This window comes from Rissa tridactyla, chromosome 10, assembly GCF_028500815.1.
Source record: "Rissa tridactyla isolate bRisTri1 chromosome 10, bRisTri1.patW.cur.20221130, whole genome shotgun sequence".
NCBI lineage: Eukaryota > Metazoa > Chordata > Aves > Charadriiformes > Laridae > Rissa > Rissa tridactyla.
Window position 1 is genome coordinate 21,656,844 of NC_071475.1, and position 19,445 is coordinate 21,676,288.

The 19,445-nt window shown below is 38.2% G+C and overlaps 1 protein-coding gene across 3 annotated transcripts in view; it reads left to right on the top strand.

Moving 5' to 3' along the window:
• Nucleotides 1–19,445, top strand: part of ATG7 (autophagy related 7) — a 109,176-nt gene that overhangs the window by 76,538 nt on the left and 13,193 nt on the right. The window contains exon 19 of one of the 3 annotated variants that reach the window (XM_054216013.1): nucleotides 8,874–9,236. The exons of the other annotated variants lie outside the window; for them this stretch is intronic. Coding sequence (XP_054071988.1) covers nucleotides 8,874–8,888 — 15 coding nt within the window. The 3' untranslated portion in view covers nucleotides 8,889–9,236. Of the gene's footprint in view, nucleotides 1–8,873; nucleotides 9,237–19,445 lie in introns of those variants that run through there. 3 annotated transcript variants of the gene reach the window in all.

Sequence of the window (19,445 nt, forward strand, 5' to 3'; positions counted from 1 at the left end):
GAAAAAGTAAACTACAGCTTGTACCTCTTCAGCCTGTTTGCATGTTGTTTATCTGATTCTTTGCTGTCGTGCAGAGTGTTTGATGCTCTGCTGTGGTTTCCTAGGATACCGCTATACTTCTGCAAAGCTCAAGTCAACTATTCCTTTTTTTTCCAATTATTATAACTAGAGGGTACAGTTTAAGATGCTTTGCTTATGTATTTGACTGGCTGCTTTCATAGGATAAGTAAGGCACTCAAGTTGGTTTAGATTTCTGATGTTACCAGATAACACGATAATTGCAGCGGAGAAAGGGGAAGGCTAGAAAGAAAGTAAATCCTAGTTAAAAAAACCTAAAAATAAAAGGCAAAGCAAAACTGAATGCTGGTTTTTATTTCTAGTTACAAAACGGAAAACTTCTGACGTTGAAACTGCATATTCCTAGCTGGGCGTGCATTCTTTTAAAATTTGTTTCTGTAATCCAGCGAAAAGACTTGTATTTTTCCAGTGAGCTTATTTACCGTCTGTTTCAGCATTGCTCTCTTTTCTGTGCCTGATCACAAATGCATATGTACTTGATTCGACATGGGCAGTTACATTCTGACAATAACATAACAAAAAATTCATGGTGAATTAAATGCTATTTTTGTTCATTTTAGTTCTGAAATGTATATGTCAATCTGTAATTTTAGCAAATAGCAGGGATGTTTTCATACTAACATACAGGATTTTGTTGCTAATCAAATTCTGTTAAGGTCACTCCCATGCAAATATCGTGTGTTTTTGGAGGGTCTTTTACACCAAACCTTCTACCACCAAGTCTTTTCTCTTACAAAGAATTAGTGAGGGACTGTGGCTATCTGGAGAACGTTCATTTTTGCTTTACTATTGGGATGTGTTGATAAATAGTGTCAGGTTTTCAGGCATGGTCTTTCCATGATTGTAACTGTAATGCTAATTTATTCCTGCACTTCTTACCAGAGCGCAGACAGGGTCTCCTGGTTCCTGTTGTTTGTATTTAATTTAGGTATTTGTATTAACATTCAGATGCTTAACTTGGGAGTTGGACAGTATATGGTGGTATTCTTGGTTTATGTCATAAGCTACAATTAGTGTAGTTACTGTGCAGTTGTCCCATTTTAAGATGTGTGTTTTTAATAATTTAAAAAATATACATTTTTTGCAGGTACCTTTACAAAATACAGCTCCATATGATTTCCTCTGTTGAAATGTGAAGGGAATTAGAGTAGATTACATCTGAAGTATTCATATGATGCTTACAGTACTATTGTGTATTTTCGGAGATGAAGGATTAATTTGAGAAGTGAAGCCTCTGGGGTATTTCTCAATATCTGTCAGAATTTTCACATGCGGTGATCTTCTCTGAGATCTTAAACTCCTTGAAGTTACTCAACGCCAGTCAACATCTTTGGGTTATAAATTAGTTTGTGATTAAAACATAATTGAATTTTGACGCATATTCACTTCTTGAAAGCTCTTGCTTGTGTAGCAGACTTTTCCCACCTATCCTCAGTAACTTCTCTTGGGAAAATAAGAGAAATTCAAACTTAATAAATGAGTATGGAGGTATTACAAAATTTGATCGCTGCTTGCATTGTCTTACACCTGGCACTTCGTCAGTTGTCACGTCTCAAGTGTCATTGGTTTCACAGTGTTCTCACGTTCCCCTCTTCCCGGGAAGAGGAAGAAATAAATAAAAATTGTACCTTCAGCAAGTGGGACCCCTCTATTGCCGCTTCTGCTTTGGGCCACTGCCTAATGCTGGTTCTTGTGGAGCTCTGTCACATTTAGCTGACTAGTAGAGAAAGGAAGAAACTTAAGCAATGAAGATGTAGGTAATAAATTAACTTTGTATTTATGCTTTGTTGTGTTTTGTTGCTAAGGAAGGGATTTAAAAGATCAAAATATAAAAGTTGTGTTGGAGGTAGCTTAAATCTATTTTTCTCCGTTCAACTGTCAAATTTCATTCCAATGTATTAAAATACTCATCTTCAGACATTTGAACTGTGGGATAAAAATAAAACTAAGTGCAAATTTGGACAGTGGCTTTCATATGCACTTAACTCCTGAACTCTGCTAATACGTAGGGCTGCGCCTGACGTTTTTTGCTGCTATTATTTGAAGGGAGGTTTTGTTGTTAATACTTCAGCCAAGCAGATAGGGCTGCGTGTTTGTAGAGTGCTGTATCATGATTTAAACAATGTATTGTGAGTCTTTAGAAATGTTAGGCAAATAAACTAAACCTGAAAGAAGCAGGTTATCTTGCCCTCTGAGTGGTTAGTTGATACAAGGGACTTAGCATTTTCTGAGTGCTGATGTTATGATTCACCAAATATTTGAATAAGAGCAAAAAGAGGAGGGATTTGGCTCGCCTTCACAAGACGTCTTCCAGCTCTTCAACAAAACAGTAGCCCTTGCTTGTCTTTGTTTCCATGGGTGCGTAAGAGTCATAAGAAAGCAATTTAAAAAAATCAACCAAGTAAGGACATACAACTGGGAAGTAAACTTACTTGCAATTAAGTTATGGCAAATTTTCATAGATGGATGTGGCAAGCGTTCCCAGAGGAGCCGTGGTGTTGGGTAGGCAGCCAAGCTAAGGTGAAGCTGGTGCTTCCCTCCCGGCTCGGCTTTCTTTTCCTCGGTGCGTTTCTAGGTGTGCAATTCTAGACTGCCAGGACCTGATCGAGGTTTCTTCTGGTTTGGTTTGGGGTTTTAGTTAATTGGCTAACTCCCTGTGAATCAGAACTGTAACTGTGGCAGCATGGTCCTTGTGCAGGTGGTGTAAAGATGGAATGTTTTGTTGGAGGGGTTGTTTGTATTTTGCATCCAGACAGCTGTAGAGAGACTTCTCTGGCTGCCTGCAGATGCAAACTTCTGAATTATGGAAGATGCTGACCAAAATCAAGCATATTAGACTATAATTGCACATGGAAACTGAAGCCTCTATTGTATGTGGTGTTTTGAAAATTAAGAGGTAAAACCTTCTTGGAAAAGGCTCAGTAAGTCTTTTGAAAGTATTTATGCTTTCATGCTCCCTTTGGTTTAGTTGTCTTAAATGGAAAACTATTTATCAGTCAGGGAACTGTTCTTTACTTTGTGCAAGTTGTATTTTGGGGGATTTTCCTCATTAAACATGTTGGATATTTTAATATTTGGAGAAAAAAAATCAAATGTCATTTGACTTTAAAGAGATTCTTTTTCATGCTTAGAGGAAAATAATCTTCACTTGTTTGGACTTGGTCTTAACTAAATAAAACAACCTCTTCAATGTTTGTTTTGACTGTATTTTGCCTTGTAGTCAAAATGTAAGATTATACCTGTCCATTGTTCGATTTACTATAGTGTTTGTTATGGTATTGTTTGTGGGGAAGTCACATCTTTGAATAGGTATTGAAATCTGGTTTCTGATTAAGATCAAGGTTAACTTAAAGAAAAGGGGCATTTTGCAGAACAGCTCTGATTGTAAGTAATACAGGCTTCATTTGTATGAAGCTGAACAAAAATGATTCTGCTGTTGTGAAGAAAAAACCTTTAGCCATCAGCATTTGTAATTTTACAAAGCAATAGTCTTGATTGTCGTCTGTTCAACAAGAACCTGGTGAAGTGTTAAGATTTTTACTTTAAATTACAAATGCAAACAGAGAAGTCTTCATCTTCATTCTGAGAGAACTTCTCATAGAATCCTGAGGAGTAGGTTTGGTTTTAAAAGTGACTGCATTCCACACTTTCACACTTGTATCTAATGTAAAAGTTTTTTAAAAATAACCCCCCAAAGCTAATAAGGGTGCTGCCCTTGGAACACAAAGTTCCTGTCTTTCTAAACAATGCTGTCAAATCCGGGAAAGGAAAAGGGTGAATTTAAGCAGTGAGACACACAGTCATTAGTTTCTTACTGTTAGTTTACACCTACGGTATTGAATTGCAGAGTAGGAAAGCAGTCGATCTGACATGCCTACCCAGGGCCTGTGATTTTACAGCTAGCATCGAGGAGGTACTGGATAATTATACGGAAGAGGAAAACTTTCACGCCTTTAGCCTTGATTTGTTTCTTGGTGAGTCAAAAGAAGCTGCAGAGCTTACAACTGGTTCCTTATATGTGGGAGTAATTCTTTGGAGAGTGAAGACAGCGACATTAGTCGACGCTGAGGAGAAGGTTTGAAACAGGATGAGTTTCCTTTACAGTTGCATGCACACTGTTTTTGCGACACTGGAGTAAATGAGACCCCAAGAGATAATCTCTCTTGGGGGTATTTCAGCGGACACTGATAGACTTCTCAGGAGACTTAGAGCTGTTTGGCATTGCCTAGAGGAGAGCTAGTTTTATCTGCTCTCTTACTCTAGCGGATCTGCCTGTCTTGCCATCAGACATTGCAGTGCTTCAGTAGCATCTTCCTCCACCTCAGTGTGTTCTCCCTCATTTGGGGATTGGCCTTTGCAAGATCTTCCCGCCCTCCTCAAGTACCTGAGGGCCCTGTATGGAGAAAATGGAGCCAGATTGTTCCTGGAAGCACATGGTGTAAGGAAAAAGGTTGTGTGCTTTTTGGTGTGTGCTTTGTTTTCTTTAATCATGAGGGTGGTCAAATTCTGGAACAGGGACAGAAAGAGGTCGTGGGATCTTCATTCTTAGGGATATTCAGAATTTAACCGGACGAGGCCTGAGCCTGGTTTCCTTGACTCTGCCTGGTGTGGAGGTCACAGTGAATGACCTCCAGGTGTCCCTAACTTAATTTTTTCTATAATTCTAAGCAAAAGTGTAATAATTCTTGGAGAAGAACACGTATCATGCATAAATCTGTCATCGTTGTGTTCTTGCATTTCGCTAAGCCTGCACTTCTGAAAGTTTTAATCACAACATTGGAACTCCACTGAAATCTCCTATTGAGCTGAAGTCTTTAGCCGTGTTTTTAAGTTAGCAGAAAGAAGATTTGCCCTTGATTGTATTGCTTAATTAAGTTTCTAATATCATTTTGATAAAAATAATTAGAAAAATTTTTAATATATGGATTTGAATGGAGTTGATGGCATGGAAGGGTAAATGGTTTTGCTACAGTAGAAACAAGAGCTAGCTTTGCAGATGGCTAAACATTCAGAAACTTTCTAACTTGGTTGCTTTTAAATATAGGACATGATATTAGAACACAAGTAGTATCACCCACATCAGTTATTCTTGAATATGACTTCTGAAATTGGGGACTGTGTTGACACACGTAAAAAACAAACAAACAAAAGCTATGTTTTGCTAAACTACAGCTTGATAACTATTAGAGCTATCTCTGGTCCAACAGACCTACGTTTTCCCCTGTAGCAAAGTTGCTGTTTCTGTTTGTCGGGACAAACAGTTTTGGAAAACAATCGCTGTTCCAAACTAAAAAAAAGAAAAATCCTACTGGACAATGTTGTTCCCATCTCCATCTTCCTTTGAAGAAGTAATTTATGCTCCCAATGCTAGTGGTTTCTCCTGCTAGGAAGAGACCAAGAATTTTTATATTTCTTGCATTTACTCATTAATAGAATATGTTACGTATTAGAGTGAGGCTTCTGTTTGGGCATGGTAGGACTGCCCAGTGCCTAAATCTCTGGAAGCAGAGCTGACCATAACCCTTCTCTTCATGCTTGGCATCAATTTTTATGTAAGTTAATAACTATGTACCATAAACCTAGATTTTGCAAAAATTTGCCATAAAAATAATGGTGCTAAACCACCTTATTGTTGGATTCAGACAGCTTGTTCACATGTTGCTGCTTTCTGTCCTTAGACACAACGTAGCTTATAACTGTGTTGAACAAGTCTAAACTATGTTGAAACCATGTTTAGTAATAAACATACAAAACCAGTTTTGAACAAAGTGAAAATCTTACGAGGAAGCCAAAGAGAGTAGTAAGAGTACTCCAAAGTAGAGCAGTAAGGTTCAAGCCTTCCTTGATCAGTTTGGAAACTGACTCGGCTTTTGCGATTTTGAAGATAAACTATGGAGAGTATCTTGACTGAATGGTAGCAATTTTGGTGAACTCACTAGTTGCATAATTTCACAAGCTCCACTGTGATCTACATAACCTGTTAGTCGTACAAACCACGTGCAAGAGAAGTCATATACTTCAAAACAAATAAACATTAAGCTGTGTTGAGAAACTGCGAAAAAGTTCATAATTTAATGTCGACAGCTACAGTAAAAGCTTCAGCAATGTCTAATATACACTGCTGGCTTTATTTTGTGAAAGTGGACTGTTCTAATGCGCTGGATCTTGTAGAGCAAATTTCAAGCTGTGCACTTTGGAATGAGCAGTGCTAATTGGTGCACTGATTGAAAATGGGACAATTTACGTTTATCCTCTGTGATTAATGTACAACATTCTTTGAAAGTTTAGTGTGATCTTATGCAGCGTTGAACAATCAATTTAATTTATGATTTCGGAACATTTTTGAGTTTCCCTTTCAGAGTCTCACAACGTGAATAACTGAAAATTGGTTCTAGCTACACCTGCTGGAAATAGAGTATGAATTAGATTACTTTTTCCACATTAACTGGGAATGAAGCTTGAAAAAGTACAATTGGATGTAAATTATGCAAGAATTATGTTTAAGCTGTAGTTTTTTAAATCCTACACAAAACACTAAAAAGCATGGATAATGCGTCCTAGCACATCAGCTTCGTGTGTCTCAGTATGACATGACTTTCGGTTTCCTTGGAAGACTTGTATTCGATACTCTGTGTATCTACATGCAGTACGTATGCATACATTACTTTAAGTACTGTAACTTTTTAATAATCAAGTAAAATGGTGAAAGATTCTTAATTTTCTGAACTACACTTCAGAATGTGTTGCAGTATTACGTTGTGTGCTCTTGAAATGTGTAAACCTTATAACCAACGTTAAAATCAATTATTTTTATGTTGTTAGTTATTTTCTGTGGTCTTGCTTAACCTAGCAAGAGATTCACTGTTTTGTAGAAACAAATATAATTGACTTCAGCTACTTTTAACTGTTTGCCTCGGGCTACTAAATTAACTTTTCCATTCTCTGAATAGTGACCCTGACAAGAAGTCCCTCTGTTTCCTGTTCTTAATTCTTGCCTGACTGTGTGGATTGAACTGTGCGACTGCCCATGAAAATGAGGTGGTGTGTGTTCCTTCCCAGTCATAAGACATATCGCCCTATTCCAGGAAACACCACCCACTATTGTTTCCAAGACTTTGCAGATCCTATGTACATTAGTTAATTTAATTGTGATACAGTAATTGAAACCAGAAGTTCTTTTGCTCCCCACAAAAACTGTATTATATTTTTTATGACATATATGCAAATTTAAAACCCAATTAAAATATTCCTATATTTAGCATTGTTAGAAGTCGACACAAAAACGCATTTCAAAATTATATAGAAATTTTAACATACCCATATTGTTGATATCTCAGCATAGAATATTTGGTGGTTCTTGCTGTGTGACTGGCTGTTAACACTAAGTATTCTTAAGCGGGATAAACACACACTTGTTATTTTAAGTTAGCAATTCCTTATTAACAGAACTGTCCCTGCAGCTTTTCAGAATATTGAATATTCACTGATTTCTTACTAGCCATCAATGATGGTAAGTCTTTTTTTTTTTTTTTTTTTCAGAGCAGTTTACACCTCTGACAAGTTTTTTTAATTTTGCGTTTTAAGGGAAAAAAAAATTGGGTTTGGTTAATTCTCAAATAAAAAGCCTTGTCGTAATGGAAAGGAGACTTCAAGGTGAATTAAATATTAAGAGTAGAGAATACGTGCTGGTCTTTGTGCCTGTAATGGAGACAGCAAGGTGTGGAAACAGATATTTATAGAATACTTAGAGCTTTCAAAAGACTAGAAATGGAAATTCTGGAGAATTCATGCATGTAAACAGTCCTGCAAGTTATAAACAAGATTACAAGGAATGCTGGACTTCTATTAATCTTTTAGAAACGTGTTCATGCAAGACTTCTAAGAACTATGAAATGGTTGCACTAAGGATCTGCTTGCAGTTGATCTCTTCACTTATGCACTCTGCAAGTGCATCAGATTGTGTTTATACGATAATCATTGCTGCCTTTTCTTCCTGGAAGCCTTCAGATACCCACACATCTCAACTTCTAATTTTACCTGTGATTCTGAAAAACTTTGAAAATAGCAAATTGTCATAGTATGTTGTGTACTGAAAATATAAAACGTGGTGATAACAAGCCACAGTGGAAAAAAAATCTCATTTTCCACTTGAATTATTACTTAGTACTTTCAGAAAGTAGTGATAATAGTACCTTCAACTATTTTTTTTCCTCCTTGTTTTTCATTGAAGCAATAGAATTAATTTTTGAAAAAGAAATATTATAGCTTATCTTGAAAAGTCTTCTTTTCTCAAGGGGAAAACCTTGGTAAGTTCATGAACTTCTTCCAGCAGTAGGATTAAGATCTTGATTTGCCAGATTTATCAAAGACATTATTACATTAGTGAAGATGAGAAAGAAAATGTGAATAGTATTTCAGTACTGCTAAGTCTTCACAAGCTTCTGATTGAAATGCCTGCGTTAACAAGAATATTGTATAATGAAATCTGTAGAACATGTTGCAGCGCTGTATTACCTCTGCCAAGGAGCAACATTGTGTATTTCTGTTGAAACAATATGCCAAATACTGAGATGAGTCTATGAGTCTGAAAATAAATATTTTGATTGGCCATGCCTTTAAAATGTGTTTTAATTGATTTTATTAAGACTGGCATTCTTCCAAAACTGCTGCACAAACACTTTGGGATCTGTTCCTTCATCGTTTAAATAAATGCCAAAATTCCAGTTGACTTCAAAGACAGCAGAATTAAGATCTTAGTCACCAAAAGACGCATTCTGATTTTATCTCATGAACAGGAGGGTCATGCCTGATAGTCTGTTTGAAAGGCAGAAACAAGTACCTGGGTAAGCGAGTCCTCTTCATTCGAGTCGACACTGAAGACGTGTTAGTTTGCTCGGGTAAGGCAGCCTAACGTTAAAGAAGTTGTCTCTCATTAGACGCACTGTTAAGCCATCAGGTACGAGCAGCTTGCATTTAACAGGCAAACTTCCTTTGGTGTTCCAGTTGTCTAAATTGTTGATTGCTTCTATCTTTTTAAATTGTTGCAGTGATTCTCCATCTTGTGTTTGTGACGTGGAACAGCTAGTGGTGATGCAGCTGTGGCAGTCTAAAGAATAAGCACTGCAAGGTTTGTAGAGAGGGTAATATCTTCTATTAGACGTACTGACATAGTTGGAAAAGCAAGAGAATCTGGTGACATTCAGCGTTTACATGCAAAGGAAAAGCTGCGAGATTTAGGGTGGCTGAAGCTGAATCATTTGCTCTGAGACTGATTGAATAGTAGAGTTTCTCCTGGGCGTCACTGTCATCCAGTCATTTACATTTCCCTTTTGTTTTTTCCTGTTAGGAACTGGGTTTCGATTCTGTTTGATTTTTGTGCTTCAAACTAAGTAATTTCACAGTGCAAAGTCATGAACAGTTATATTGGCCAGCGCTGGAGGTATGGTAATGTGCAGCAGTAGGCAAGAGCGAGCAAGCAGAGAGCTGGCTGGGCTGATTTCTCTGCCAGAGCCCAGATCTCACCCAGGCTACAGCTGGAGTTCAAGTTTATCAGATGATTGGAGCGAATTAAGTGCTCAGGCCTAAATGAGGAATGTGAACTCAGAGATGGTTTGATTTGGTGGGAAGAGATGGATGATTTTATGAATACTGTTTTGTTGTTGATAACTGGATGCTTATCATATTCCAGACAGCTTTGGGTGCTTTTCATTTGTCTGAAGACTATTGGCTGTGATACATTTTCTGGAAAATTTGAGATGAAAAAAACCCTGCCTAAATATGGCTCTTTATTCACTTCCTCCTCCCAAATTCTCTGCATCCCCTATCCCTTCCTGTGTTCTCACTTTCTTTTACGAATCAATGATGGCAGCCATACCCAATTATAATTTTATAGTTTAAACATAATTTTCCTGCGTTATTCCAAGCCATGAACCAGTTGTTTTAGTTGCACCGATTTAGAAGGTCATTATTTTTGCTTTTCCATGTTGCTATTCACAACGCAATTAATATATGGTATCTGTAAGACACCATCTATTTAAGAATTGTGGCTTGAAGAGAAGATCGCAGATAGTTGGCACTTAATTGGTTGATACTCTACCCAAAATGCCTTGAATGCAGTGACATATCAATAAATAGGCCAGAATATTCTGTTTGCAAGAAGATGGGCAGCCAAAAGGAGCGCTGATAACAGCGGTGAGGCTTCGTAAGGCACCGTGATTCCATCCATAGGCAGTATGGTGGGAGCTCAAGAAACAGCTTTCCAATTAGCTTGAACATGTCGTAGCAAATGATGACATCATGACAGGAGTCCTGGAGTTCCATTTATGTATCTATATAATATATCTGTATCATATAACATAGTTATTTAATACCAGCGAGCACTGAAGAAAAATAGTTCCAAGTGGTGCCAATTGTAATGGTTTTACTTTCTGCTGAGAGTTGGTGTGTAGTAGTTTGATGGCTGGGTCTAGTGCAGGCGAGGGGAGCGGGATGGCGTCTTTTGGGGACAGTCCAGTGTTTGCGGCGACACATCCCACAAGGCTGAGCCGGCAGCTCCACGCGATGAGGTGCTGATGAAGGCTGCACGCGGCGGTGGCTACGGGGGCTCAGCTAGCGGACAGTAACATCTTACTGTGATAGTCAGGATATAAGAACATTCCTATTTTTTCATAAACCTTGGTGCGGTTAATTGAAAACCATAAGGAGAAGGCCTAATGTTAGTAAAGATAGTTCAGACAGACTCAACCTGCGCTACACGAGCTTATTTTCTTTCATTTCAAAGTCAGAGCATACAGATATTTGTGGGGAGAGTGTTCTTAGCATTCGAAGACCAGATTATAGGTAAGGGTTTCTGCTTTTTGATGGCTAGCTTCTTTCTAGTTAGACAAACAAACAACAAAAAAATGTTTTCCTTTGAGCCAGAGAAGGGAATTTCATTCAGCTGCGAAGACAGCTGATTTGCCTTGGGGTAAAATGTGAGAAGAAACAGATGTCCAAAAAAGGAGAAGCACTAGGGAATAAAATCATTGAAATTGCAAAATAAGAGTGTATAACTAAAGTATGTGAAAGCTTACTGTACATAAACTAAAATCAAATTTAAGATCACTGCATGCTGTATAGTATCTTAAAGGGCTCATCCAGCTAACTTACTGGTTTTGCATTCACAGTCTTGTTTCAGGCTTTGTACCAGGAAATCTTTGCTGTTTTCAGTAAGTGTATGCACATCATGTAAATATACAGTATAAAATTTTAAATTGAAGGTTACCTGGATTTTTCTTGAGGATATTTTGACAATATTCCTTAGAGCATTTTCTGTTCATAAAAAATTAATGAAAGCATGAGTCAAAACATTTAAAAATTCAAATTGACGTTGCAGTGTTATGAACTGCCTTTGAATTTTGCGAATTCCTGAAAGGCACTCTCTACAGACATTATAATGTCTCCAATTATAAATATTACTTCTCAGGCAGTGGAATAATTCTTCGCGATGAAATAAATTACTGTTTAAACTTTCTGTTCTAGGTCTTGGTGAACACCTATGTGCATCTTGGTCGTGGTTTTAATTGTTATATTTGAGAAGTCCTATTTGGATATTCTTAGGTACTGTGATAAGCCACTATAGTCTGTTGCAGTTGTATGTCTGTCTTTCCCTAATTCAGATTTATATGCCGTCAAAAAACCAGCATTCTGCTGCTGAAACGGAACATTTGTTCACTCTGACTTTGTGGGAGAAGAAAAATCTCCTTACCTTTTATGTGTAGGTCAGCATAAAGCATAAGATTTTTTTGGTTTTATCGCAAGAAATTATCTTTCTTTGTTTCCTTGTTGATTTTTCCTTTTCACTGGTTCTGAAAAAAATGGGTTAAATAAGTATTGAACGTATATCAAAGACAGAATTGTTTCCAGGGACATTTCTTCATCTTTATGTTGTAAGAATAATTATAATGAATTTGATTTGTAATTACTGCCAGAGCAACAATTCTGAGTTGAGTCAACATAGAGAAGGTAAAAAATATGGTGGGATGAGTCTGGGCTTCCACTGGAGAGCAGGACTCTGTTCTGACTTGCCTGGTGTTAACTACAGAGCTGTCTCTCCTGCCCCCCGTCTTTGCTTCCTCCCCCCACTCCTATAGCCATAAGCACTTTGTCATGTTGACACTGGCAATCGAACCGTCTTGCTTTGAGTATGAAAGAACTACTTTTATCATTTCTAATATGCAGCCTGGGGCCAAAACAGACAAAGCAATTTGAAAGGACGAGGTTCAGGAGGAGGCTGGAATTCCCATTGTACAGCCCTTGGGAATATGACTTCAGTAACCAACTCTGAAGCAGTTATTTATCATCGTGACAACTCTCGGTCTGTCCGTACTTAGTCAGCTGACTTGCACACTGTTTGATGGTAGCGAGCTCCTTGCCATCCATTCTTAGAAAAAAAAATATGGTTTGTTATGATCGGAGCTGTCAGGAGACACCTGTATTGTTTAATCTGGTTCTTAAACTTCAAAAATCGTTTTATTCCATATTCCGTAAAGAAGTTGGGCTGGATCATTGTTTGGACGTTTCCAAAGAAATACCTTATTCTTCAGGCAAAAGTAACATCACTACAGAGGCCTGCTTTCTACCAGGGAGTATCTCTGTGTGGCACTGATAGCTTCTCGTGTCCAGGGCCTTCTCTTTTGTTAAGTCCCATATGGCACTGTCCCTACAGACCACGCCTGCTTTGTCCCCTCTTTTACCTGTGTTTTGTCCTAAGGATTTTTTTTAGTCTAGCACCTCTTTGTCCTTTATATTGTCAGTCACCATAAGCTTTTTGATGTCTGCCCATCCATGCATCTTGTGACCTAACTTTCAGCTTGTCTTAAATATCATTTGGCTTTATATCTCTCTTCTTTTGAACTCTCATCACCATTGCTGTCAGATTTCTGACACAATTCTTTTACTGCAAAGTTCTTCCAGTCTGTAGTGATAGTAGAATCCCAGTTAATACCTTTTTCATCTCAGTTTCTATGAAACACTTCTAATAAATCTCCTAAAGGAGTTAAAACTCATTTTTCATAGAGCCATCACCAATTATCAGACAAGCTAAATGAGTTTATTCTTCAATCTCATTGCTGCTTGATTTCATCAGTTTAGGCGCTGCCTTTTCTTGAGATGCATCTAATTTGCCTTCTTGCTATGGATTATAAATCAAGGTGACACCACCATTTTCTCCAAGTAACAAAGATTACCTTTATTAATGTCAGCATACCGTCCTGTATAAGCCAAGGAACACAGCTCTGTCACCTCCGCAACATTGTCCTGCTCATCTAATGTTCTTTGAGTCCAGTTCACAAGCATGAAGAAAACGCTATAATTATCCTGTTCTCCATTGTCTTTTAATAAACCTTGACTCACTGCATAATTTTCCATAAGTTTTTATGGTACTTCTAATCTTTTTGCATGAACTTTTATAATTGGAATAACTTGGAACTTGTTCTGCCTTTTGAATGATTTGTTGTTATTTGACTTATTTCTTCTTGTTAGCAGCAATGCCATAATTTAAAAAAAAAATCCCCTAAATGAAATAATGTGATGTGCCTGCCCAGCTTTGTACTTGGTCTGCGTATGAATTTCATTTTTCCTCGGTGTGGGAAAAATACTAGTCTAGAGATAAATCCCTTTTTGATTGGCTGCTCTAAATAAAGCAAACAGCAATTGTTTCTAAGCTAATGTCACCGATGGTATCACCGCCCCAGATTAGAACTTGACTGCAGCTTGGAGACATCAATCGAGATACATCGTTCCTTCTGTTGAACCTGAACTTTTAGGCTTTTTTTTTCCCCTGTGAAAACCACATCCTACTCAGTTATTTAATGGGACGTGAAGCCTAGACATAGTTTTCTGTTCTGAAGGGTTGGAATTTAAAATAAGTTTAAACTATTTATTAAATTTACTTGTATATATTAATTCAAAATCTGTTCAAATACATATAAATAACTTAAGCTGCCACCTGATATTGTGTCTTTATCACCTGCAAGGCTGAAGATTCTCCAGAATACAAAATTAAGCTGAAGGGAAGAGTATGTATTTCCATACAAATGTAACATTTCCTCACGGTTCCACACGGGCCCTACCATATCCTAGATGATCCAAACACAGTAAGATTTGTAGGCTGATTTGTATATAGTTGCGTTTAACTTGTTGCTGGTTGTCTGGACCTTGGGGTGCAGTTTTGTGGAGCAAGATTGACCCACGTTGAAAAGGTCATGAAGTTGCTCTTGACAGAGCTGGCGCTTCACCTATCATTTCATAATTGGTGTATAGATGCATCTTAAAACTCTTCCTTCCAATAATGCGATATAGGTAAAAGATAAGGTATGTGTTGAAAATTGAGGTACTGCTGCCAAAGCAGGACAGCAATGTTTGGCTGTTTGTAGAGAACAAAAGTGCACTTACTCCTTGCATGGTTGATTTACATGAGATCCACCTCGATGCTGTTTCTAAATGCCTGTTCGTGTCATGCAACAGGTTCTGTAGGTGAATAGCTGTTGGCTGTTTTGGAACATGGGTTAAAAAACTTGCTAGAATATCTTAGAAAGAATCCCGTGTTACCCGCCCCATCCTTTTTAAATGAAGAAACCGGTTTGAATTCATCTACTGGTTTCAGCTGCTGCCTGTCCTGTTTGCCATGCTGCGGTTCCCTGTGTGTTTTAAATACGTTATTGCTATCCTCAGTGGGCACTGAAACTTTGAATGCGCTTGTTTGGAAATTTCACTGAGGCATACTTAGACTCTTACAAAATCCCTCCCAGACATGAGTGTAAGTGTGTTGGCACCGCGCGTCTACTAGGACTCGCAGATTGTTTCTTTGATTGCTCATTTGTGAGCTTCTATTAAAAGATGACTTGTCTGTTAGTCAGGTGTATGGCCGACCTGTGCCATGGGCTCCGTACGTGGGGTGTTCTGGCTGCAGGAAAGTGGTTTAAAAACAAGCTTCGAGAACTGATTGACCTGTGTGGAAACAGCCCGCACAGATGTGTTGTAATATCCTTCCCACTTCAGCAGACATGACTAAACAGACTTTGTCTGCTCTGAACAATTAAGATGTTTGCCAGTGTGTGCAGGGCCCCGTGCAAGTTCCAGCTTGTTCCCAACTGGTAGAGGAGTTTTTCAACTTGTGCAAAAATATTTCAGCTGTTCATGTTCTCTTCGTTTTAGGGTTTACTCAAGATCTTTAACTTTTCAAGGAACACCTTATTCATTATATAAATAAAAACACTTCCCTCTTCAGATTTTTCTAGTTTTTCTAATTCCCTGGAAGCAGTACTTACATAGCCAAAAAAGCAAACCTTGCTTTATATGAAAACAAAGTAAGAAAACCCAGGGATGTTTATTCGTGACCACAACAGTTTTCCTGTCACGGTGACTCAGAAAGAATCTGAACATCTTTGCTCAGAATTTGGCTTTACTGCGGAGACTCTCGAGTGATGTGCACAGGATGCAGATAGAATAGAGGACGGATGCTCTGTAACTGATGTCAGGGCGAGCTTTTTGCTATCGAATTAAGTAAGACAAGTGGCAGGGAAATCATTAATAAAAGCTCTGAGAGAAATACGGTTAGGTTTATCACGCTGAATAGGGTGATCGCTGTGGGTACTGGTCCGGTGGTAAGTTATTATAGGTGTGTGGTTGGACTATCTGCTGTGCTGAGAGCGGTGGGGAGCCGTTGCTCCCCTGAGGTAGGCTGACAAACCGGGTACACACAGTCTTTTCTCCGAGGCGGACCTGTTTCCTTTAGGCTTCCTGCTCTCATATCTGTCTCAGGTCTATTTAGTAGTTAGAGAAATTTTCTGAAGCAAGTGAGTTTAAAGTATTGAACAATCTTCAAAGAAACCACCGCAGAAAATGAAGCCTACAGATCCAAACCTGAGATATGATTGTTAATGGGTTGGGTTTTTTTAATCGCTCAGTATTGCTGGTTAGCGTGATGGAAGTTTTTTCGTTGTTGAAACTTTAATTGAGTTGTATTACTACAAAGACAAAGGAATACAAAAGTTTCCATGAGCAGCTACTTCCTTACATCATCACAGTCACCCAGAGCAACAATATTTAGATATCAGATTAGCAGGAAATGACTAGAGCAGACCATGGCAGCTAAATCATCTAGTCTTTCAGAAGCCTTTGGTACTAGCAAATGCTTCCATGACTCTCAAAAGAATAATTATAAAGCATGTATTTGTAATAAGCATGGATTATTTGTTCTGTATTAAAATAATTAGAGAGTATTTGGTTAAAACTTTGCTACCTAGGTTTTTTAGCCTGAAATGGAACTTCACCATGGTGCATCCTGAGCGGCACATGGAAGAGAAATGTCATCCCCTTTTTCCCTACCCCACCAACAAATAAGCCTTTAAAGTAAATAAGATTCAGTTAAGATGCTAAACCCATTAGAGGATTTAATTGCTCACGACGAATATAACTGATTCATCTGAGTAACATAATAATGTTGATACAACTTAAATTATGACACCTAAGTAGCAGTTATTCAATATATTGCAGAATCGTAGAAGATTGAGACTGGAAGGGAGCTGTGGAGGCCATCGCACCACACCCGTCACGCTTCCTCCTCAGCGCAGGGCTGAGTCTGCGGGCAGCTTCTCCCACTGCTTAACCGCTGCCACTTGACAATTTTTCCCTATATCCAGGCAGAATTTCTCTTGTTGCAACTTGTGCCCGTTGTCTTTTCTTCTTTCTGTACGTGCTTCTCCAAGGAGTCTGTGAGCTGATGCCATGGTTGGTTATTTGCTGGAATGGAACAGGGAGAGGAAATACTTTACTAAGAAGTTACAGAAGTATCTAACTTGGTGAACTTTATATGCTTTTACTCCCTGAATTTCTTGGTAACATTTTCAATGCTGAAAGCTAGTTTAAATCAAAGTTGAGCAAAATAAACTTTAAAAATATATTTTCATAAAGGGTTTTCTTCTGTACTTTACTGTTGGATACAGTAACTGAAGGGTATCATTGAATTGATATTTTGTCTTAGAGAAAGGAGGAATTGCTTTTTTTAAAAAAAGTCATTAATTTAGGTGAAATATACGTGACTAGGAAGTTTCTTCCTATTTCTTCAAATCTTCCCTTATCTAACGAGTGCACTGATAGAGCACCGATTTATAAAAATCACAAGTCTAAACAAGTTTATTCTCTCAGTTTCTGCTGTGTATGTCTGGAATAATTTATAAAGGTTGACTATGCCAGGTTTTGTTGACTGCATCGTCTTGTCAGTAGAAGAAACAGTTCATGACTTCGAAGACAAAGGAAAACTTTGCTTCATCTTTACAATGAAACTAGACCATGGATTATTATATTAGATGATGTGCAGAGGGGCAACGAAGAGAATGGTTCCTGCTTTTAAAATCCTGTTTTAATTCCCCCCAAAAGTGAAATTGCTGTCTTTAATAGTTTGAAGCTGCACTCACAAATTCTGCTTCAACAGCAAAATTTTATTGTAGCCCATCACTTCTTTCTTTGATCAGTGAATGTGATTGATTTAGTTTTGAGGAATATCAAAGAACAAGTTATCAACTTGTTATCATCCAGTTTTGGCTGAGAGTGTTTCCCCTGTGGATAGGCCAGCGTGGGAGAAAGCCCATAGTAACTAATGAAATACGTGAGTGGACAACGGAAGCTTTCCTCAGTGCAGAACGACGCGTTGTCTGGGACTTAAGATAGGAGCTGGCTTGGGCTATACAGTGCAATAACGCACAGCTAAAGACAAGGAGTCTGTGAGACGGGGGAGACTGCGTTGCCAGCACACACAGACACAAACAGATTTGGAGTTGGAAGAACGGACCTAAGAACGGCCCACAGATCAATCTGTGCTTGAGTGGGCATGATGCAATCAGTGTCACTCTCAGAACAACGAGGGGAAAAAAACTTGGAGAATGTAAAGCAAAGGGTGATGTGGCTTTACCAGGGACCTCTGGACAAATAGGACAGTGTTCAAAATAGTTATGATATTCTTTAAAATTGTCTTGATGTGTAGCTCAAAGAAAGGCAGCATCTAATACCCAGGGTGGTTTGAATTACTGAGAGGAGAAAAAAGGAGAGGATTTCAAAGGCAGAAGTGGCTGGTGCTTAGCTAATACCTCCCCGCTTACAGTTACGGAGAAACCAAACTTCATTTATGTCTTTTGAAACTCCTTTTCTCTAATGTTGTTACTTTTGTAGTTTATTCTACTACAACCTGGGTATGATATGACTTCAATTCAGATTTAGCTCCTTAGAAAATATTTCCTGTTACCCATAATAAAAAAACAAAATGGGGAAAAACATCCATCTCTGAAGTGGCGGAAATCAAAATCTCAGTTCTTGGTTACAAAAGAGGGGGTTTTTATACTGTTACGAGGAGAAAGAACAGTTTCAATAGAACTGTAATTCATTTGTTTATCACGCTAGAAGAGAAAAATTAGAATTACATAAAAGCTTTTCAGTAAGTTGTGTGATAAAGTAGCAGGCGTTCCAAAGGTCAGCTTTATAGAAAATACAAAATTGTATCACTTTCCTGAGCTCGCAGTGAGGATGCTTTGGAAGAATAGTACTCCCGGGAAAACCATACTTTGCATTAATGGGGGTTTAGGGGGGGTGGTGTTTTGGGGTTTTTTTTAAGTCTTCTCCATTACACAGTAGCTGCAGGCAGCACTGGCATTTTGTAGGAATGTTCCATCGATACAAAGAGGTGTTATGGAAAGTTTGGTGTTAAGTCAGAAGGGCCAAGAACGAGGTGATCGTATCGTTGCCATCCAGACTGCAGGTTGTTAGTGAGCACCGCGAAGCAAAGGTACAGCACTTTGCACAAGGCAAGATCCATGTTTAAGGAGCGGGGTCGCATGTTGCGAAGTTAAGAGATGATCCGAATAGTTCTTGTCAGGTGGTTATGGGGGATAAAACCATTTGCCTGCCTGAGACCCACACTGTAGATATTCAAGATGATCTTATGTTTCTCAAATTTAGACCCAAGCATTTAAATTAACATTGTGAGAGTGCTCCTCAGATTTTGGTTTTTTTTCAGTTTCAAAAGAGGAGTTGCAAACAATAGCTTAATATTTCAATTATTTATAGAATACCTTTAGTGTTTTGGTTTATATTGAGTCTTCAGGTTTTCCCCTATGCAATATCTATAATCACCTCTTCCTTTTAATTTGTTTATTAGCAGTTCTGTAAGGAATTGAAGAGTTATATAAACTGAGTAAAATGAATCATTTTATTCACTACTGAAAAAAAAACATTTTTTAAAGTGTAATATGATCTTAAATGCTTATAAATAAGTGTGCCCTCAGTTTTGAATACTGTCCAAAAAGGTGTCAAACCGCTGCTCGCTCTCGATCCTG